The sequence below is a fragment of the Colias eurytheme genome, chromosome 26 (assembly GCF_061535395.1).
Source record: "Colias eurytheme isolate Ceu_HAF_F1 chromosome 26, ilColEury1 Martin Lab GWU primary, whole genome shotgun sequence".
NCBI lineage: Eukaryota > Metazoa > Arthropoda > Insecta > Lepidoptera > Pieridae > Colias > Colias eurytheme.
This window is the reverse complement of record NC_143005.1, coordinates 3055709-3074131: the sequence shown is the minus strand read 5'-3', so window position 1 is coordinate 3074131 and position 18423 is coordinate 3055709. Positions and strand designations below refer to the sequence as shown.

At 33.2% G+C, this 18423-nt stretch overlaps 1 protein-coding gene across 1 annotated transcript; it reads right to left on the bottom strand.

Annotated features, from left to right (window-relative positions):
* Positions 1-5081: 5081 nt before the first annotated feature.
* Positions 5082-17519, bottom strand: LOC149897096 (xylosyl- and glucuronyltransferase LARGE2s-like). Its single transcript, XM_090116849.1, has 13 exons — positions 17332-17519; positions 16939-17247; positions 16367-16565; positions 15768-15982; positions 15198-15527; positions 14733-14885; positions 12543-12720; positions 11982-12112; positions 10884-11039; positions 7072-7266; positions 6599-6691; positions 6242-6372; positions 5082-5774 (listed from the first exon to the last, which is right to left on the bottom strand). Exons 2-13 carry the CDS (start codon positions 17164-17166, stop codon positions 5645-5647), a joined length of 2139 nt encoding a protein of 712 aa, XP_089972975.1. The 5' UTR covers positions 17167-17247; positions 17332-17519; the 3' UTR covers positions 5082-5644.
* Between the last annotated feature and the right edge of the window lie 904 nt (positions 17520-18423).

Below are 18423 nucleotides of genomic sequence, written 5' to 3'. Positions count from 1 at the left end.
AAAAAAATATTTATTTAATATGTGTTATAGAAACGAATTTCAAAGTCTTTAAGTGGTGTGCAGTATTGCAGTGTGAATCCACATAAAAATAATGCTCAAAAATGTGTTAGTAATTATTTCAAGCGAGAAAATAATAAGAAATGATTGTATAAAGTTGGCGCGGAGAACCCCGAACCATGTATTCGTGAATTCGCAATTATATTTCTGTTCTGAGTCGATAAAGCATACGTGAAACAATAGAAAATAAATAAAAATGCGTATTCTCAACATATTCATAACAACAAAAAACATCTGACGTGAGTTGTTTACTTAAGCGTGACGTCACGCGTGTTTTAGTCAAAATGGCCAACTGCAGTATTTCAATGTTTTATTTTATTGATAATCTCATTAATCTTATGTTTTTAAGATTTCTAAGTCACTATATGTAATTTATCTATTATACATTTTCCCTTAAAAACACTAATACGATCATTTATGGATACTGTCGTCATGCCTATTGAATGCCATAAAACCAAAAATATCAAATGCAATTTTCGTGTTTTGTGAAATTTCACCATCATGCGTTCCCACAAAAAGTAAGTTGTTACTTATAGGTATTTATTTTTTATAATGATAGCAATTCATGTTTTTTGTTGGTAGGTATTATATTACACTTTTAGAATGAAATAATAAAATGATGAATTCTTTTATTATTTTGAGGTGCATTGGGAACAGTAGTTTTTGATAAAATTTTATTTGTAAGTAGCTTTTTGTATAGATTTACAGTTAACTTTTGATTTTGTTATTTACAGATTCAATGCTCATAAAATTATATCGCCTTTGGAAGACGATTTCTGCTGATATTTTTACAACACCACTTGAAAATTGATGATTTGATGGTAAAGATAGTAGCAGCGAGGATTAAGTGGAAATTAGTAATCATCCGCTTCGTCAATGTTTGAAGTTAATGTCCAACGTCCAATGGTTCAATCATTGGAAGTATCTCGGGAAATTTTGGAGGATATTTTTCAGGAAGGAGAGGAGGGGCAGCCAACCACATATCAAACGACTACGTTTTATTACCGAAAAAAATGTTATTCCAAATGAAACGTAAATTTTGCACTCACAACTGTACAAGTAATGTTTTTATTTTGACTTTGCGGTTATCAGATTATAATATTTATCGTTATGGCTATCGAGGTACCGACCGTACTGGGATCCGAGTACATGATACAGTTCATCATCCAGGATTGCTAAGAGCATTTTAACACTGAAAAAGATGTTTTCTTTGAATCGTAGTTGCTTCATTTATTTATTTTTAATCATTTTAAATAATATGTTTTATATTTTATAAATATAATATCATTTTCATTATTTAAGTAGATAAAATAAATTATGTAACGGTTTTATAAGAAAACACAGTATATTTATTAGGCGACGGTGATTTCTTCCAGGCAAAAGATATTCATCAGCTCAATAAAATTGAATAGTATGTTGTTAGTTATTCTTTAGATTCACAATTGTAATGAGCATTTCCGCAAGCAAGTTGTATCGTAGTTTAGATATATCATAGTTTTGACATATTAAAGTTCCAACAAAACCCTCAAATTTTTGAACAGGGTTGAGCAAGATAATTTGAAAAATGTGCCGTGTTAAGTATCATAGAAAAGGTTAGTTTGTTGGTAATTATTATTTCTTCTTCATTTACATGTTGTTAGTAAAAATAAACTTTGACTAACAGTCAAAGTATATTTTAACTAATACTACTTAATATCTATTATACCTACTTATGTTCAGTATTTATCTGTATTATTCATCATCATCAGCCCATATACGTTCCCACTGCTGGGACACGGGCCTCCTATGAGGGTACAGGCCATAATCCACCACGCTGGCCAAGTGCGTGTTGGCGGATGACACATGTCATCGAACTTTTTAATTCTTCGACATGTCGGTTTCCTCACGATGTTTTCCTTCACCGTTCGAGCAGTGGTGATGTTACAACATGCGCAGATAAATTGAAAAATCAATTTATTTCCTGCGCGCTCGCCTGGTCTCGAACCACGGACTTATCGATTCGAAGTCCGAGGTCTCACCACTGAGCCACCACTGCTTATCTGTATTATTATTGCTTGGTAATTAATATATTTTCATGTCGTATACCTAATTATAAACATAAGTTTGATGTGTAATTAGCTGGATTTATTTTTACACACTCACAGACTTATATTTTATGTTAAAAGAGTGTTAATAGTGTAAATCATGATATGTTTCACAATTAATAATAATCCTTTTTTCTAATGGTGTTGGCATTAAATTAAACCGCGCTGTCGTTTCGTTCACAAAAAGAGATGTTATGAGGAGCATATTCGGTCCTCATATTATCATAAAAAATCTGTGCGAAAACAATAAACACGTGTGAGGCCCTCACGGCAGATCGGGGCGGTCTGACGTTCTGAACTGGGGACAGCGTTGTCACTGTATTGCTCTTGCCACGCTGTTCACCAGACTTATTCGATAGTTCAGTTTTGTGTTAAGACCGCTGTGACAACCAACCCGTGAGACAACCAAACCCGGTCTCCCCTACTATCCCGTGCGACCGAAACCTTCACTGAGAGGGTATGACGTCTCACAGCTGATCGCAAACGGCATATTGTACTATCCCGTGAGACCGAAACCCTCACTGAGAGGGAATTACGTCTCACTACTGATCACGACAGTCATATTTTATCTCGAGAATCTGAAACTTTACTCAATATGAAGACCGTTTGACAAATGATAGGGTGCATCATAATATTATTCGATTTCTTGAAGATGTACATGAGTATAAGCAATGACTAGAGTAGGGACGCGAATATTACAATTATATGAGACAAGAACGATTAATAAGTTTGTTTAATGAAAGATTAAGAATTGAAACTATTCGGTCTCTGGAAACGGACGAATAGCGAGAGGACCGTCTTACTGCAGACAGATTTCGTCATAGTCTTAATGACTTGAGGTAAACAATCTACGAATTCGGTGGTGTGGTCTGACAAATATAAAAGTGGGTTTGCTTATAACCTCACAATTGATTACAGATCATCTTCTGTAAAGGCGTAGTATGTTCTTTTTGTAATGCTTTATAGTGTAGTAAGGAGTCGGCTTTCATTTGAAGATACACCGGAACCTTTGAAATCACTACTTTTAGAGGAACATACTGTGCAATGTAACCTGTTATTAGACAATATTCGCTCTTATAGTAGCGCGTTTCAAATGATCCTTTGGTGCTCAATAATTATCAGAAGGTCCGTTCATGCTTACTTTTAAGATACAAGGTCAAGTTTACCATTTGATAGGATCCCTTTTGCCTGTAGGCCAACCTAAGTTGGTTTAAATACCAATATTTTGTATTCGACTACAACGAATAGTGGAATACAAGAAATCAATATTTCTCAAATTTAAAACTGAACTCATTTCACAATGTTGAATTTATATTTTTGGTTTTATGGCATTCAAATGCTTTATAAATATAAATTTATAAAGAATAGAAAAAATTCGATCACGAGGCGGGACTCGAACCCGCATCCTTCGCGCCATTCCGGGGCGGATGCCTCACCAACTCAGCCACTCGTGACCCGCCCGAGTGATCGAATTTATTCTATTCTTTCAGTTTTATGTGTCTGAAGGGACACACCGCGCGCCATCTATTGAGATGATTAACAACCATTTCAACCAATATGAAGCACTTTTCAGTGAATACAATATTGTAACGATGGAACACGACCTTTTTTGTTGAATTTATATTTTTGGTTTTATGGCATTCAAATGCTTTATAAATATAAATTTATAAAGAATAGAAAAAATTCGATCACGAGGCGGGACTCGAACCCGCATCCTTCGCGCCATTCCGGGGCGGATGCCTCACCAACTCAGCCACTCGTGACCCGCCCGAGTGATCGAATTTATTCTATTCTTTCAGTTTTATGTGTCTGAAGGGACACACCGCGCGCCATCTATTGAGATGATTAACAACCATTTCAACCAATATGAAGCACTTTTCAGTGAATACAATATTGTAACGATGGAACACGACCTTTTTTGTTGAATTTATATTTTTGGTTTTATGGCATTCAAATGCTTTATAAATATAAATTTATAAAGAATAGAAAAAAATAGAAAAAATTCGATCACGAGGCGGGACTCGAACCCGCATCCTTCGCGCCATTCCGGGGCGGATGCCTCACCAACTCAGCCACTCGTGACCCGCCCGAGTGATCGAATTTATTCTATTCTTTCAGTTTTATGTGTCTGAAGGGACACACCGCGCGCCATCTATTGAGATGATTAACAACCATTTCAACCAATATGAAGCACTTTTCAGTGAATACAATATTGTAACGATGGAACACGACCTTTTTTGTTGAATTTATATTTTTGGTTTTATGGCATTCAAATGCTTTATAAATATAAATTTATAAATTTTTTCTATTCTTTATAAATTTATATTCATTTCACAATTTTAAAACAGGTTAATTCGTATGTATGCAGTTTTAAATCGACATTAGAAGCTTTTCCTCAAGATGGTGATATCGGCACTCAGGAACTCCCTGGACGTGTTATAAGTAACGCCCAGGCCACAGTATTACACATTTTTCTTAAAATAGAGCAACGAATGTATTTTCGAATAGCAACGGAGGGGAACTCGCGGGGGGTCAAGGGACGCGTCACGCGGGCCACTTACCACAAACATGCTTAGTTTGTGGTACCGAGCGCGAAAGAAAGTCATCGTGTTTTTAGTAAAGTTACTATGTTAACTAACGTAATTTAATACTTAAGTACATAACATTCTATAATGGTGTGCTCAAACTGTTAATCTACATTTAATTTAGATTATTATATTTTGATACTAAGTAATGTAGAATTTAAATCACATTCATTCATGTTTTCTTCAGATTTTAAGATTTTCTTATCAGAGTGTTCAATTTTAATGTAAGTAGTTAAATTTTATAAGAGACAATAATTAAGAACATTCAAAAATAAAGTGTCACGTATTTTTTTTAAACGACGAATGACGAAAAACGACCTAATCGCGGACGAAGTCGCGGGCAACAGCTAGTGCATAATAATTATGTTACTTATTGAAAAAAAATGCGAGTATATTTTCACTCTATTGACCTCTCTATGTATATCAAACATAATGTGTAACATACTTAAACTTTTACTGGCAATTTTCGTCTACATTTAGTTAAAAAAATATAAAAGTAATAATTTTCAGTTAGTTTATATGGGACTAAATAAAACTTAACCTTTAACAATTAAAACAATAATTTATCTGTACTTCTATTGTCTTATTGAATATTTGCATACGTGATTCAACATAAGCATTAACATTTCCAATAAAGGACCAACAACTTAGGCGTATTTTAGTTTTTGTTTGTAATTAACGTTTATCTTTACTAATATTATAAAGCTGGAGAGTTTGTTTGATTGTTTATTTGTTTGTTTGGACGCGCTAATCTTGGGAACTACTGGTCCGATTTGAAAAATTCTTTCCGTGTTAGATAGCCCATTTATCGAGGAAGGCTATAGGCTATATATATCATCACGCTAAGACCAACCGGAGCTGAGCAATGCGGGTGAAACCGCGGGGAACAGCTAGTAAATTAATACAATTTTAAATACTTTAATCTTTCTGATGTAATAATAGACTCTTAGCCTCAGCCATGTAGGGCGAATCTTTCGGAGTTTCCAGTGACACGTTGTACTTTTTCTTAAGATCTTCCATGAATTCTTGCTTTAGGAGCGCTAAGCATCTGCAAATAAAAATATAACTATAGAAATTTACAAATATTAAATGAAAAATATCTATAATTACGTGAAAAAATTGAAAAAAAATCCGATGATTTTTTCTTGAAGTGTTACATGGAAAAATATTTATTTTAAATTAACTAAATTTCACCATACTTGAGTGAAATGAACACTAACTCAGCTTACCACACACTCATACGCCCAAGAAAACTGACGCATCAGGCAATACTGCGAACTTGAAGCCTTGTACATTTCACTCATTATTGTAAAAAAACATATCAATACAACTTTGTTTACCACGAATACTATGTTAACGCACTACAGAACTAAATCACTACGCAAGTAACTCACTGCACGACAAAATCATCACAAAACCAACTCACAACACAACCAACTCACAACACAACCAACTCACTCCAAACCAACTCACAACATACTACAAACTACAAACACAACACAACTACAAACTCACATTCGATAATGTGGATCAGCTCTAAACGCAGTTATATCCGGCGACGGTGCGTGTGGAGTGTGAACAACAAACGCATCTGGCAACACTGCCAATTTGTAGCCTTGCGCTTTTAGTTCCACGCTGTGGGATACCTGATGGAAAAGTTATTACAATAACGTTAAAATTTTTCCAATTAAACGTAAATATTATATCGGAAAAGAACTTTCTACTATATAGTAAAATAAATCGCCAAATGTGTTGCTAAGTTTAAAACTCGAGAACGGCTCGGCTATATATATATAGGCTATAGCTTATAATATATATTTCGGTAATAATATCTACTCCATAAAATAACATATAACAATAATAAAGTATCACCTTATTCCAACCGAATCCAGAAAAGCGTGTGTCGTATTTGGGTACAGAGCGATGTACTACTAAATATGGTTCGTAATCTGATTGCCATTCTACCTGAAAGAAATCATAACAACTTACATTTTGTTTCATGCTTAAATGTGACAGAGATTGTTTCACACTTAATTAAATTTTACAGGAAACCATATATAAGTAGATAAGAGATAAATATAATTACCAAAAAATAAAATACCAAACTGGAAATATCATTGCTGATGCTATTTATATCATAAGAACATTAAAAAGTATATTATTAATTGTTTAATGTAACTAATCTTAAACTAATAACCTATAAATAATATAGCTTAGAATATATATATAGAGTATACATATCACTCTTATAGAGAGAAAAAAATAAAACATAAGTGTTATAGTGGAAAAAAATGGTCATACTAGTGTTACATTGAAAAACAAGACTAACAGAAACACATTATTACCTCATAAGGCGCAGACGCATTAGCCCATCTCGTATAATTAGTGGCCCTATGCCCCCGAGGCCACTCACGTGCTCTAAAGGGCCCCACATCCCCCCCCGGAGCCCCATGACGTGCTAACCGTTGTAATAAGGCTGCTTTATACCGGGGCACGGAAGCACGGTAACGCTGCGTTTCAAACGCCGGTACTACTAGACACTGTTGAATAATAAGAATATAATAGATATAAATATATTGTAGCCATCGTTATATAGATTATTATGAGCTACAGCAATTTTTGTTAGATATCATTAAATATGCTAAACATGAAGGAGGCGGGAGATAAAGGAAATAAAATGAAGGGGAAAGAGAATTTATGTATAATAAGTATAATAAACTTTATTTATTTCCTTATTTATTTAGAGAATTTATGTGTAATATAATAAATGTTATAGAATTGACCCCGGGGCCATTCGCGTGCTCGAAAAAGCCTCACGTACCCCCCTGGGGCCCCGTGACGTGCTAACCGTTGTAGTAATGCCGTTTTATACCGGGGCACGGAAGCACGGTAACGCTGCGTTTCAAACGCCGGTACGACACTGTTGAATTCAATAGAACGTCAAAAATGTAGGGGGACTTACAGTAATATATATGTTAGGTGTCACTAAATAGTAAATACTATAGCAAACATGAAGGAGGGGAAGCCACATACATACACATAATAAAGGGTTACCTATCTTTATCTCGAATTTTAATATTCCGAATATCATAATCCAGAAAACGTTTGGACATTTTTTCATAACCCCGAATTTTAAAATTTTGAAGTTTTGTTTGCCATATAATCGCAACTCCGAATTTCATTTGCCCATTTCTTTATTTGTACGACGTTTTACAATCCAGACGAATGAATTCCAGACATACGAAATCTAAATGCACAAAATCCAGATGACCGTAATCCATATGCACGAAAGCCAGATTTTTAAAACACAAATTTTTGAAATACAGTTAATTGATATCCAGACAAACAATGTCCAGATTTTTGAAATTCCAATTAACGATATCCAGCAAAACGTAATCCTTCCAGGGGGACGCAGCACGAACCTAACCTAACCTTCTGAATAGATTTTAACACTTTAACCTTTCTGTAATGGGCAAGTAAAACAATAGCGAGTCGGTTCTGGCACTCGCCGGCCGCTGCCGCGGCACGCTCGCTTCGCTCGCTCGGCTCGTGCATGGGGGGTCACAGTTCAAACCTAACCTAACCTACTGAGTCGAATTTGATACTTAAACCTTTCTGTAATAGGCAAGTAAAACAATAGCGAGTCAGTTCTAGCGTGGGGGTCGTAGTTCAAACCTAACCTACTGAGTCGACTTTGACACTAAAACCGGTCTGTAATGGACAAGTAAAACAATAAATTTACTTACTGACAATGTTTATTTTCAGTCGATAGTAATAGTATAATCACGATTGTATGGAAATCAAATAAAAAGATTATGAAAATCTGGCAATAGTTTATCTGTTATACGATTATATGGGAACCAAATAAAAAGATTATGAAAATTTGGCAATAGTTTATTTGGAAAATGGTACGATGGGAAACAAAAAAAAGTATTCTGAGAATCTGGTATAATGAGATCTGGATTATGAGAATACGGAAAACAAAAAAATACTTTTTAAAAATCTGGTTTTGGTGCATCTGGAAATTGATTCATCTGGGAAATTAAAAAAGGAATTTTAAAAATTTGTCATTCATTACATCTGTCTTTTAAAAGTTCTAACAACCGTTTTCGGGGTTTTAAGATTCGGGTAATAGAAATTCGAGTTTTTAATAGGTTACCATAATAAAGGTATAACATGAACGTTTTGCTTTCATGTTATGCGTGAGAATTTGTGGGCCCCGGGGCCCATGCTATAAAACTACGGTACTACTAAACACTGATGAATTTAAGATAATGAAAAGCAAATGAAATTGACATAATTTACATAATGTGTAAATCACTAAATATAATATTAGACATACAGGCGGAGCTATAATACGGGTATAACATGAGGAGGGGAAAGAACTAGAACGAGTTGGACGCGCGGAAACGTTGCGTTTTGAACGTCGGTTACCACTAGTGTTGCCGCTCGATAGTCCACTATCGATAGTCTATCGATTAACTATCGATAGTTGGAGAAAAGCAATAGTATCGATAGCACTATCGATACTATCGATAGTGTCGATACTATCGATAGTATCGATAGTCCTATAAGCGTAAATACTATCGACACATAGCAATACCATCGATAGTATCGATACTATCGAAGCTCAATATCGAACGAACTATCGATACTATCGATAGTGTCGATACTATCGAAGCTCAATATCGAACGAACTATCGATACTATCGATAGTGTCGATACTATCGATAATATCGTCCCATCGATAGTGACCTTTTTCTCGATAGTATTGCTTTATCAATAATATTATAGTGGATGACAGAGAACTAGATGTTTGGTTATAATACTTTTCAAGTTATCTATTGGCGCTTTGTACAATCCATTTTTTTTAGTTCGTTAATTCGTAATCCAATAAGCCACGTACATTTGTGCATAGTTAGTGTCTTCTAATTTAAATTGGCAACAATAATTTATAAGGTTTAAGAGGGTACATTGATAAAATTGGAACAGAATAGTGGATGGTTGTCTACCCACATAATGGTACGCATAATCGCAACATGTAAAAAGGGCGTTTGGCTTGGCTTGCGTGGGCTTGTGCCTGCTTGCTTCCGATCCAGTCGAGTGTCGGTTTTTTTACGCAGATCAAAGGGCATTTGCGGTAAGCGCTTGCGATGCATTTACATGTTGGTCCGCGTTTAGTAGCCATCGTGATCTCGCGGCGAGTACACGCTTGCTTAATTTTACAAAAAATAAATAAAAAATGAGTTGCTGGTCGAATGAGGAGAGTCTTTCGTTTCTGGAACATTACCAAGTGGAACCATGCATCTGGAATCCGAAAGATGCAAATCATAAAGATAAGAAGAAACAAGCAGATGCATGGATTCGTCTTTCTGAACTTACTGGAAGGCCAGTAAAGGTAATAAAAAATAAAAAAGAGATATTGATGACTATCGATGTAACTGGATCATCTTTTTTAATTCCTCCGTATCTGGATTTGCCATCTTCACCAATGTCGTTGAACTCGAAAAAAATTAGGGAAAACGATCCCACAAAACAATAGGAAAAAAAGAAAGTCTCTTTATTACAACGATTAAACCAAATACTAGTCTTAACTTCTAAACTGAGTCATAATATGGGTCGGTGGCACTGACTGACCCATTATACCAAGAAATCGTGAACAATACTATTGCACAATTTACTACTATCGATAGCTCAAAACTATCGATAGTATCAGTACTATCGATAGTATCGATTGTAGTTGCAATATTCAGTAGCAATAGTATCGATACTATCGACAGTATCGATAGTATAGCAACTATTGGCAATCAATACTATCGATTTTATCGATACTATTGCAGTTCATCAATAGTATTCCATGATTAACGCTATCGATAGTATCGATAGTATCGATAATATCGATACTATCGATAGTGCTATCGATATTCTGACTTATTTTCAAGGTCAACTATCGATAGTCAAACTATCGATAGTTCGGCAACACTAGTTACCACCAATAGGCACTAAATAATTTTTTCACTTTTTTAATAATATGAACATAAAATAAATATATAGACACTTTTAAAATAGCGCCAGCTTTGAATAATTTAATTACTTAACAGCCATCATGACGAAATTAATCTGTATATTGTTAAATAAGTAAGAATATCAAAATTACCTTTTTCTGCGGATACGGGTTGATCAATTTAATAGCTGCCCTCAAGTGCCCATATAAACCTGCCATGGGCACAAAATCTGCGTCCATTAGAAACACATACGGGGTGTTCACATTCTCTAAAGCAACGTTACGGAGATAGTTCACTGGGTAATGTACCTATAAATATAAATATCATCATTAGAACATATATTTTGTTTGCAGTTCAAACTTCAGGGGCCAATACAATCAAAAAGAGAGTATTCAATTCGATTCGAGACGTTAAATCTAAGGTAAGACATTATTATAATATTTAAACGTAATAGAATTTAATATTTTTTTGAATCCGTAAAGTCTAAAATTTTTTAGTTCCTTTTTTTTAATATTTATAAAATTTATTAGTTTATTCATAACAGATTCCCGAACTGCGGGTAGTATGTTACTTACTCTGTGGACTGCAGTATAATTATGCTTGTTAATTGCTCCGAGGCGTAGTATGCGAACCGCGAATAAATTATCAAAGTAAACGCGGGTAGATCGAAATTTTTTATCGATCAATCATAGTTCAGGCATTTTGTTAACATAATTGGATAAAAATTATCGTCTTTATAATTAAAAACAGATTATTTCTTTGTTTTCGATCAAGTGTAAAAGTAATAGTGTGTTGTATAAAGTATTAGTGTTCTATGATGTTTCTTCATACGTGTTGTGACGTAAAATACTGAAAGTGTGTTCCTGATATTTTTGGTAAAAGGTATTGTATCTGAACTATATTAATAGACTGTTTAATATATCAACCGAATTCAAATTATCTTATCTATACTAATATTATAAAGCTGAAGAGTTTGTTTGTTTTTTGAACGCGCTAATCTCAGGAACTACTGGTCCGATTTGAAAAATTCTTTCGGTGTTAGATAGCCTTTTTATCGAGGAAGGCTATAGGCTATATATCATCACGCTAAGACCAACAGAAGCGGAGAAACGCGGGTGAAACCGCGGGGCGCAGATAGTTTACAATATAGTTAAAAATTGCAAAGCATCGCAAAACAACCAACGACTATGTATTTTGAGTTAAATGAACAAAAAATCTTTATTATATTAATATTTTTGTAATTTTCTTACCGAATCGTGTTTAAAAACAAGATGGTATCCGATATTCCGTCGAAAGCTGAGCGTGTCGGACCAGTCTCGTATGAAGCTCTCAAATTTTGTCACTTCGCAGTCTGATAGATATATCGCAGCACTTAGGGGACCTAATTAAACATGTATCAAATATTTGTAATGAATGCTAGTAAAATAAAATGTAGGTATAATTTTTATGAATTTTTCAATAGACTTCAAAAAATTTGGTTCACTGCACCCTGTTAGTGGCTTGTATATTTTTTTTATATTCATATTATTGTCTAATCAACAATAGCTTCGCAATGGTTTTTTTTTTAATAATATAGGACTTTTTAATAATGTAGCACTTACCACATTGAGATGTCAATTTTTGTTTTAATATAAAAAGCTATTGGAATGTGCCCTTTTTTATTATTTTTATTTTATTTCCACCATGTTTTAACACAGGGAAGTTAATCAAAACCAGTATTTTTTTATTCAAGTTATTCTACAAGTACATTTTTTTTTAACAAAGTATAGAAGCAAATTATAATTCAAAACCTCAAATAAAAAAAAACTTACCATCCCAATACTTCACAAGTCGCTCCAAAAACTGCAGTCTATCCATAGACAACTGTAATACTAGAGTGACGTCAAAACCATCGATACTAGAGTAGCTATAGTCCATGTAGTATAAGTGTGTACGTAGCTTTACGCGTTGTGCTGCGCGGAAACTTAGGCAGAGGTCAGAATGGTTCATCTAAAAAAAATATTGAGTAAGTAGGTAATATTTTGATGGTACATTTAAATTTTAATGTGGTAGCATTTTATTGCAATTTAAAGTTATAGCATGAAAAAGATTGTAATATTACTATATATGTAATGTTTTTTGCATGCTATATTATTTATTTATTCTTAAATAACATTATTGTATTTGCAGGGTCCCAAGACACAAGTATTTCACTTAGTTTGGGACCCACTGTCGTACATTAATTGTAAATCATATAATGGACAAATAAATTTATTTCATTTCCTTTCATTTCATTTCAGTTAATTTAAGTAGAAACAAAATATTAATATAAGAATAGATATTGTAAGCCATGTCAAGAACTAAGAATGAATCATGTAATATAAAATACTAATCAATATTACAGGTAAATTAGCTTGGAGAAATTTTTGCGTTTGTAGTAGTGTATGGTCAGCAAATAAAATAAAACAACATTTTATTTTTAGTTTTTATTTTATACAGGGTTACTTGTAAAACACCAGCAACCTCGCAGGACAAGATAGCTAACATCATAAGTAACAACATTTGTTCTACGACTTTTGGCATAACGCAATAAATTATTTTTAAATGATTTTTTAAACTTTTATTGTACTCTCCTTACATTTGTAAGTCTATGTTCTATTAATTATCGGATGGACGACGCGACGCCCCCTTCCCCCTCTCGTTCGCTTTTTGTTTACGTAATTTTTGGGAGGCGTAGAGTTTATAATATTCAGACGGAAAATTAAATGAATATTTATTTTTGTATGAAAATAAAATCTAACAAATTATCAAAAGTCGAAATGTTGTTACTTATGATGTTAGCTATCTTGTCCTGCGAGGTTGCCGGTGTTTTACAAGTAACCCTGTATATATGTATAAGGGATTTTAAATTAAACTATATGTGTTTCTCCTCTGAAAAAGATGAGACTTTATTTTAATATTTGCACATTTAACATACATATAACTTTTACATTAACAATGTTACTAAAATGAAAAATTTACTAACCTGAAAAAGAAACGACATTTAAAGTTTAATTCTTTAGTTTGAGAAGTCAAAGGCTTGCCTCGACCATGTTTTAACACTGGAGCCATATTGAATTAACAATATAAAGTTACAACACTTACACACAAATTAAACACTAGTTATGGCCCTGCCTTCATACAAAACTGCTGAATACGCCGTTCGCACGGGAATAGAATGTGGATGCGATTTCCCTTAGTTAGCATCCAAGCTTACGTCTTTATAATTATTAAACTGTATAAATTCATTCTTTAACTCCGGTCTGCATCGTGCAGACATGGGTGTAAAAGTCTCATTTTAGCTATTAAATGTAGTTTTTAAGTACATCTGAGTTTTCATTTGGGGCCTCCGGCTGCGGGACATGTAATTCACTTCAACAAATATTATAACAATAATAACAAATAATAACAACAATCAACAAATACAAAATTTATCAATTAAACTACGTACATAATAATTATAATTTTTGAATGAAATGTGCTTTAAGTTCTAACGTTACCAAACGACTGCACGTGGCACCTGCGGACAGCGTAAACTGGTTTATTCTGGTTTTGTGCGTGTTTCCACTTTCCACTATCAAGTGACGATTTATTTATTTGTTTTGTTTCGTAATTATTATGGTCAAATATTAATTATGAAACAAATTATTATGGACACGATATTTTATTGTTTCACGGTAGTCACCTTGTCGTTTGCTCAAGGACGTAAAATTGAATGATATATTTTTTTTTATAAAGTCAAAACCATTTTCTTTCAAATAAAAACTTGTTTTTATTGAAAACAAAAGTGTTGCTAGGAATAAGTATAAAATTAAATAGTAATGTTAGGATATCGAAACATTTTTGTATAGGCCAGAACGATATAGTGGAAACGCGCTCTAAGATCTGAGTAATATACACACCACTACATATGCAAAAATTTCTCCAAGCTAATTTACCTGTAAATCAATGCAATAGTATAGATTATAATTATTAAATTATACCTTATAAGTAACAACTTCATTTTGTGAACATCTATGTAGCTTTTCACGTAGAAGATTCCCATCAAAATTAACATAGGATAGATGGATGTTCTTAAAATACTCAGCATCCCTGATCCTCACACTGTACTTACTGGGCGAGTTCCAATGAATTATCTGTAAGTTTGACAAAACAATATTAATAAAAACCTTGTGATTGATGAAAAGTTCAACAGTAGACTTTAACTAACTATTACATAAGTATCAATTTTTGTAATTAAACTGTTTCCAATACGAAAATGGTATCCTCAAATCATAAAATATGACCTACTGCTCTCTTTGTTGTGTACAAATATTGCTCATAGAAGTAATTCATCGACCACAAAAACTATAAAATAATTTTATTTCTATGAAACTAAATCATACTTCCTTCATGCATTCAAAAGACCAAGAAAATTTTAAAAACCCCATGTTTACTACTTTATTTACCTTGACATTATTAACATCTTCACCGTAACAATTCTTAGCCAGCGTCTTCATAGACATTTGCACATTATACTGACAACTTATATTGAACACAAAACCCGGATTCTTCTTTATAATCGCGTTAATCACATCCTGGTCGGCTAGCGTTGTTTGTTTCAACTGTTCCAGGTTCTCATTAACTGTTTCGTGCCACACTAGCGTCCAGTCTGTTACTGTCCTTAGCTTGTGCAAGTCTAATAGCATGACGCCGGTGTTGTAGCCGCGGCCTAATGCAGGCCAGCGTTTCGTTTTATCGTAATACCAGTTGCTTTCGTTTTCCACTAGACCTATGAACTGAAAGTGGTTAAATTAGTGGAGTTTGTATTTGCATTGGTTTTGTATTAATTATTGCATTATGATCTAAAAACTGGCAAAAGGTTATTTAATGATGTTGTATTTATTATTTGTACATTACTTCATTACATATAACAAACATTTTTGTTTATTTATTAAAGTATTCAAATATTAATTCAAAGATTTTATTTATTGAATTAAGATTTTTAAACCATAGCATTTCTGTTTCAAACAATTTACCTGATCATCAGTCATATTCCTAAACATGCTCCACAGTTCAGCCACATCACACAGAAATGTTAGATCCGAATCCAGTACTATAACTTGTCTTAAACTATCTGGCAGTATACTGGGAAACAAAAGTTTGACTAGCGCATATATCCCTGAATAGTGACTGTTGGGTATCCAACGGACTTCCACTAGACGTTTTTGGGCATTGTATTGGGTGTATTTTACTGTGAAAAATAGAATTATATCAGTAATACACATACATAGTTTAATATTTTCAATTTAAAAAATAATATCAGGAAATTAGCAGTTTTAATGTATTGAAAAAAATTCTCGTGATGCTTTCCAAATTGAATGCATTTCACATCGCTGAAGAAACAAAAAAAATATTGAGTCAGTTACAACCCTGTTGAACTCAAACATTATTTTATAAATATAAGTAATATCAAGAGTATTGCCATCTTTATAAATTTGAGTACCTATCTATTTTCAGCGATTGAACTAAGCACTTTTCTATTGTACAGTGTACACATTATATAATCTAAATTCTAAACTATGAAATCACTGCTTCCATTAGTTATGGATCATCTTAACCAAAACATCATACATACCATCAGGTATATCCCATGTATCAAACAGAGTACCAATAGTGTGTTCAGACATGCTATCCACTATAATATGAAAGTGTATCGGGTTCTGTCGGTGATGCAACAAAGACTTCAACATGGGAGTGATATTTCTTGTACACTTGCCCATGCAAACTAGTGCTACATGCACCGTTTCACAAATTGTTCCAGCTACGTCTGGAATCTGCAAGTGAGAATGAATTCCTGTAATCTGTATAGCATTTGGTGTCATTTTGTATTGTATTCAGTGGTTAATATTGTTATGGTTTTAGCTGGTAAAACCATTCCATGTTCCCTTGATATACAGTCAAACACTTTTTTAAATGGCACTTATTCATGACCTATCTATAGGCTAATAGAACACTTATGCAATTCATTGGCAATTTAATTTTTACAATTAAATACGCAAAACAGACAACTTTTTTATACATTTTTTTGTAAGAACATGTTATTCAGGGACAGAAAAAAACACAATGTTCAACACACAGTAGGCTTATAGCATAATTTTAAGGGTTATGAACCACTGAAATATTATTCTTCAATTATTTATTACATACCTCAGGTACTGTGTATGTTATCTCGGTATCCACAGATATTTGTCGCATAACATTTTGAGAGATCTGAAGCTGCTTTTTAAACACGATATTTTGTGTTTCCAATATATTTATCCTTGATATCAACCACCAGTAATATATAACAGAAACAGCTATCCATAAACCAAGAGGCACTCCTAGCCAGGGTCGAAGAAATAAACAGGAGAAAACATTTTTGGACGAAAAATTCATTTTCGATTTAACATTGTGTAAAATCACTGGAATCTATTGAATCTAGATGATTTGTAAATAGGTTAATTTACATTTTTATAACTGAAAAGGGTAGAGAACATTAAAAAGAAGTTCATTTTATATAGCAAAGTAATTTTCATAATTAAACAGAACATCAATACAAACCATATGTTTAATGTTATGGTTCACTCAGATAATTCACCAACGTGATTTATTCAAATATTTTTACTACTATTACTGGACATTTGAAAACGATAATAATTTTATTAACAACATAGGTACAATTATTGTAATTTTATAAACCTAAAATTGTGTACTGTTTTCAAACAATAAATTACTGCGGAACGTCAGTGTCAGCCGTCCGGACGGGACGGGACGGGTTGTCGAAATTGACATTATTTGACATTATAACTATGTCCAATGTGTGTTGCCATTGTACGAAAATATAATCTTCCAGAATTCATATTATTTTCCAAAAAAACTACCTATAAGACTATTATTCTCAGTCTACTATTAGACCCACTAGACCATTGTTTGTATTCCGTAATAATGTGAGAGTCTAGCACGCTTCAGCATGAACCACACCCGCATACAAAATCACCATACGAATTGCGAAAACTACTGTGTTTAATAGGGAGACTAGAGAGTGGTTGCGATCATAATATGAATTTGCTAATCAGTGCCATTCACGGCGTAATTTGCTGGAAATAAGAGGTCATATTAATACGGCCCCTGCAAACGATCTTACGCCTCTGAAGTCTGAAGGTGATCACTGGTGGTAGTAGCCCTTACTGTGTCAGGCATCCCAACAACTCCTTTGCCGAGGATAACATAAACATAAATAAACAACCCATAGGATTTATTATGCCTAATTTATATAGTCATATTATATTTGATGATATTTTTATGTTTACAGAGAATATTATATATTTCAGATAAAATAAAACACGATAATAGATATTAAAAATTTATTATGATCAAAGAAAAAAATATAAAATAATTAATTACATAACATTTAAAATCTTAGTAGTAACACGTAAATAACAATACCTATATGTAATATTAACGTTATAATCTTTATATAAATATTATTATTTACTTATTATCTATAACATAATATTATATCTGATAAAAAAAATCCAATTTTTAACTCTTAGATTATGAGCAAGTTATCATATAGTATAATATTGGTGCACCTGGTCATAATAATATAGAAAAACAATAATTATACGTTTCAAAAAATATTAGGTAGGTACA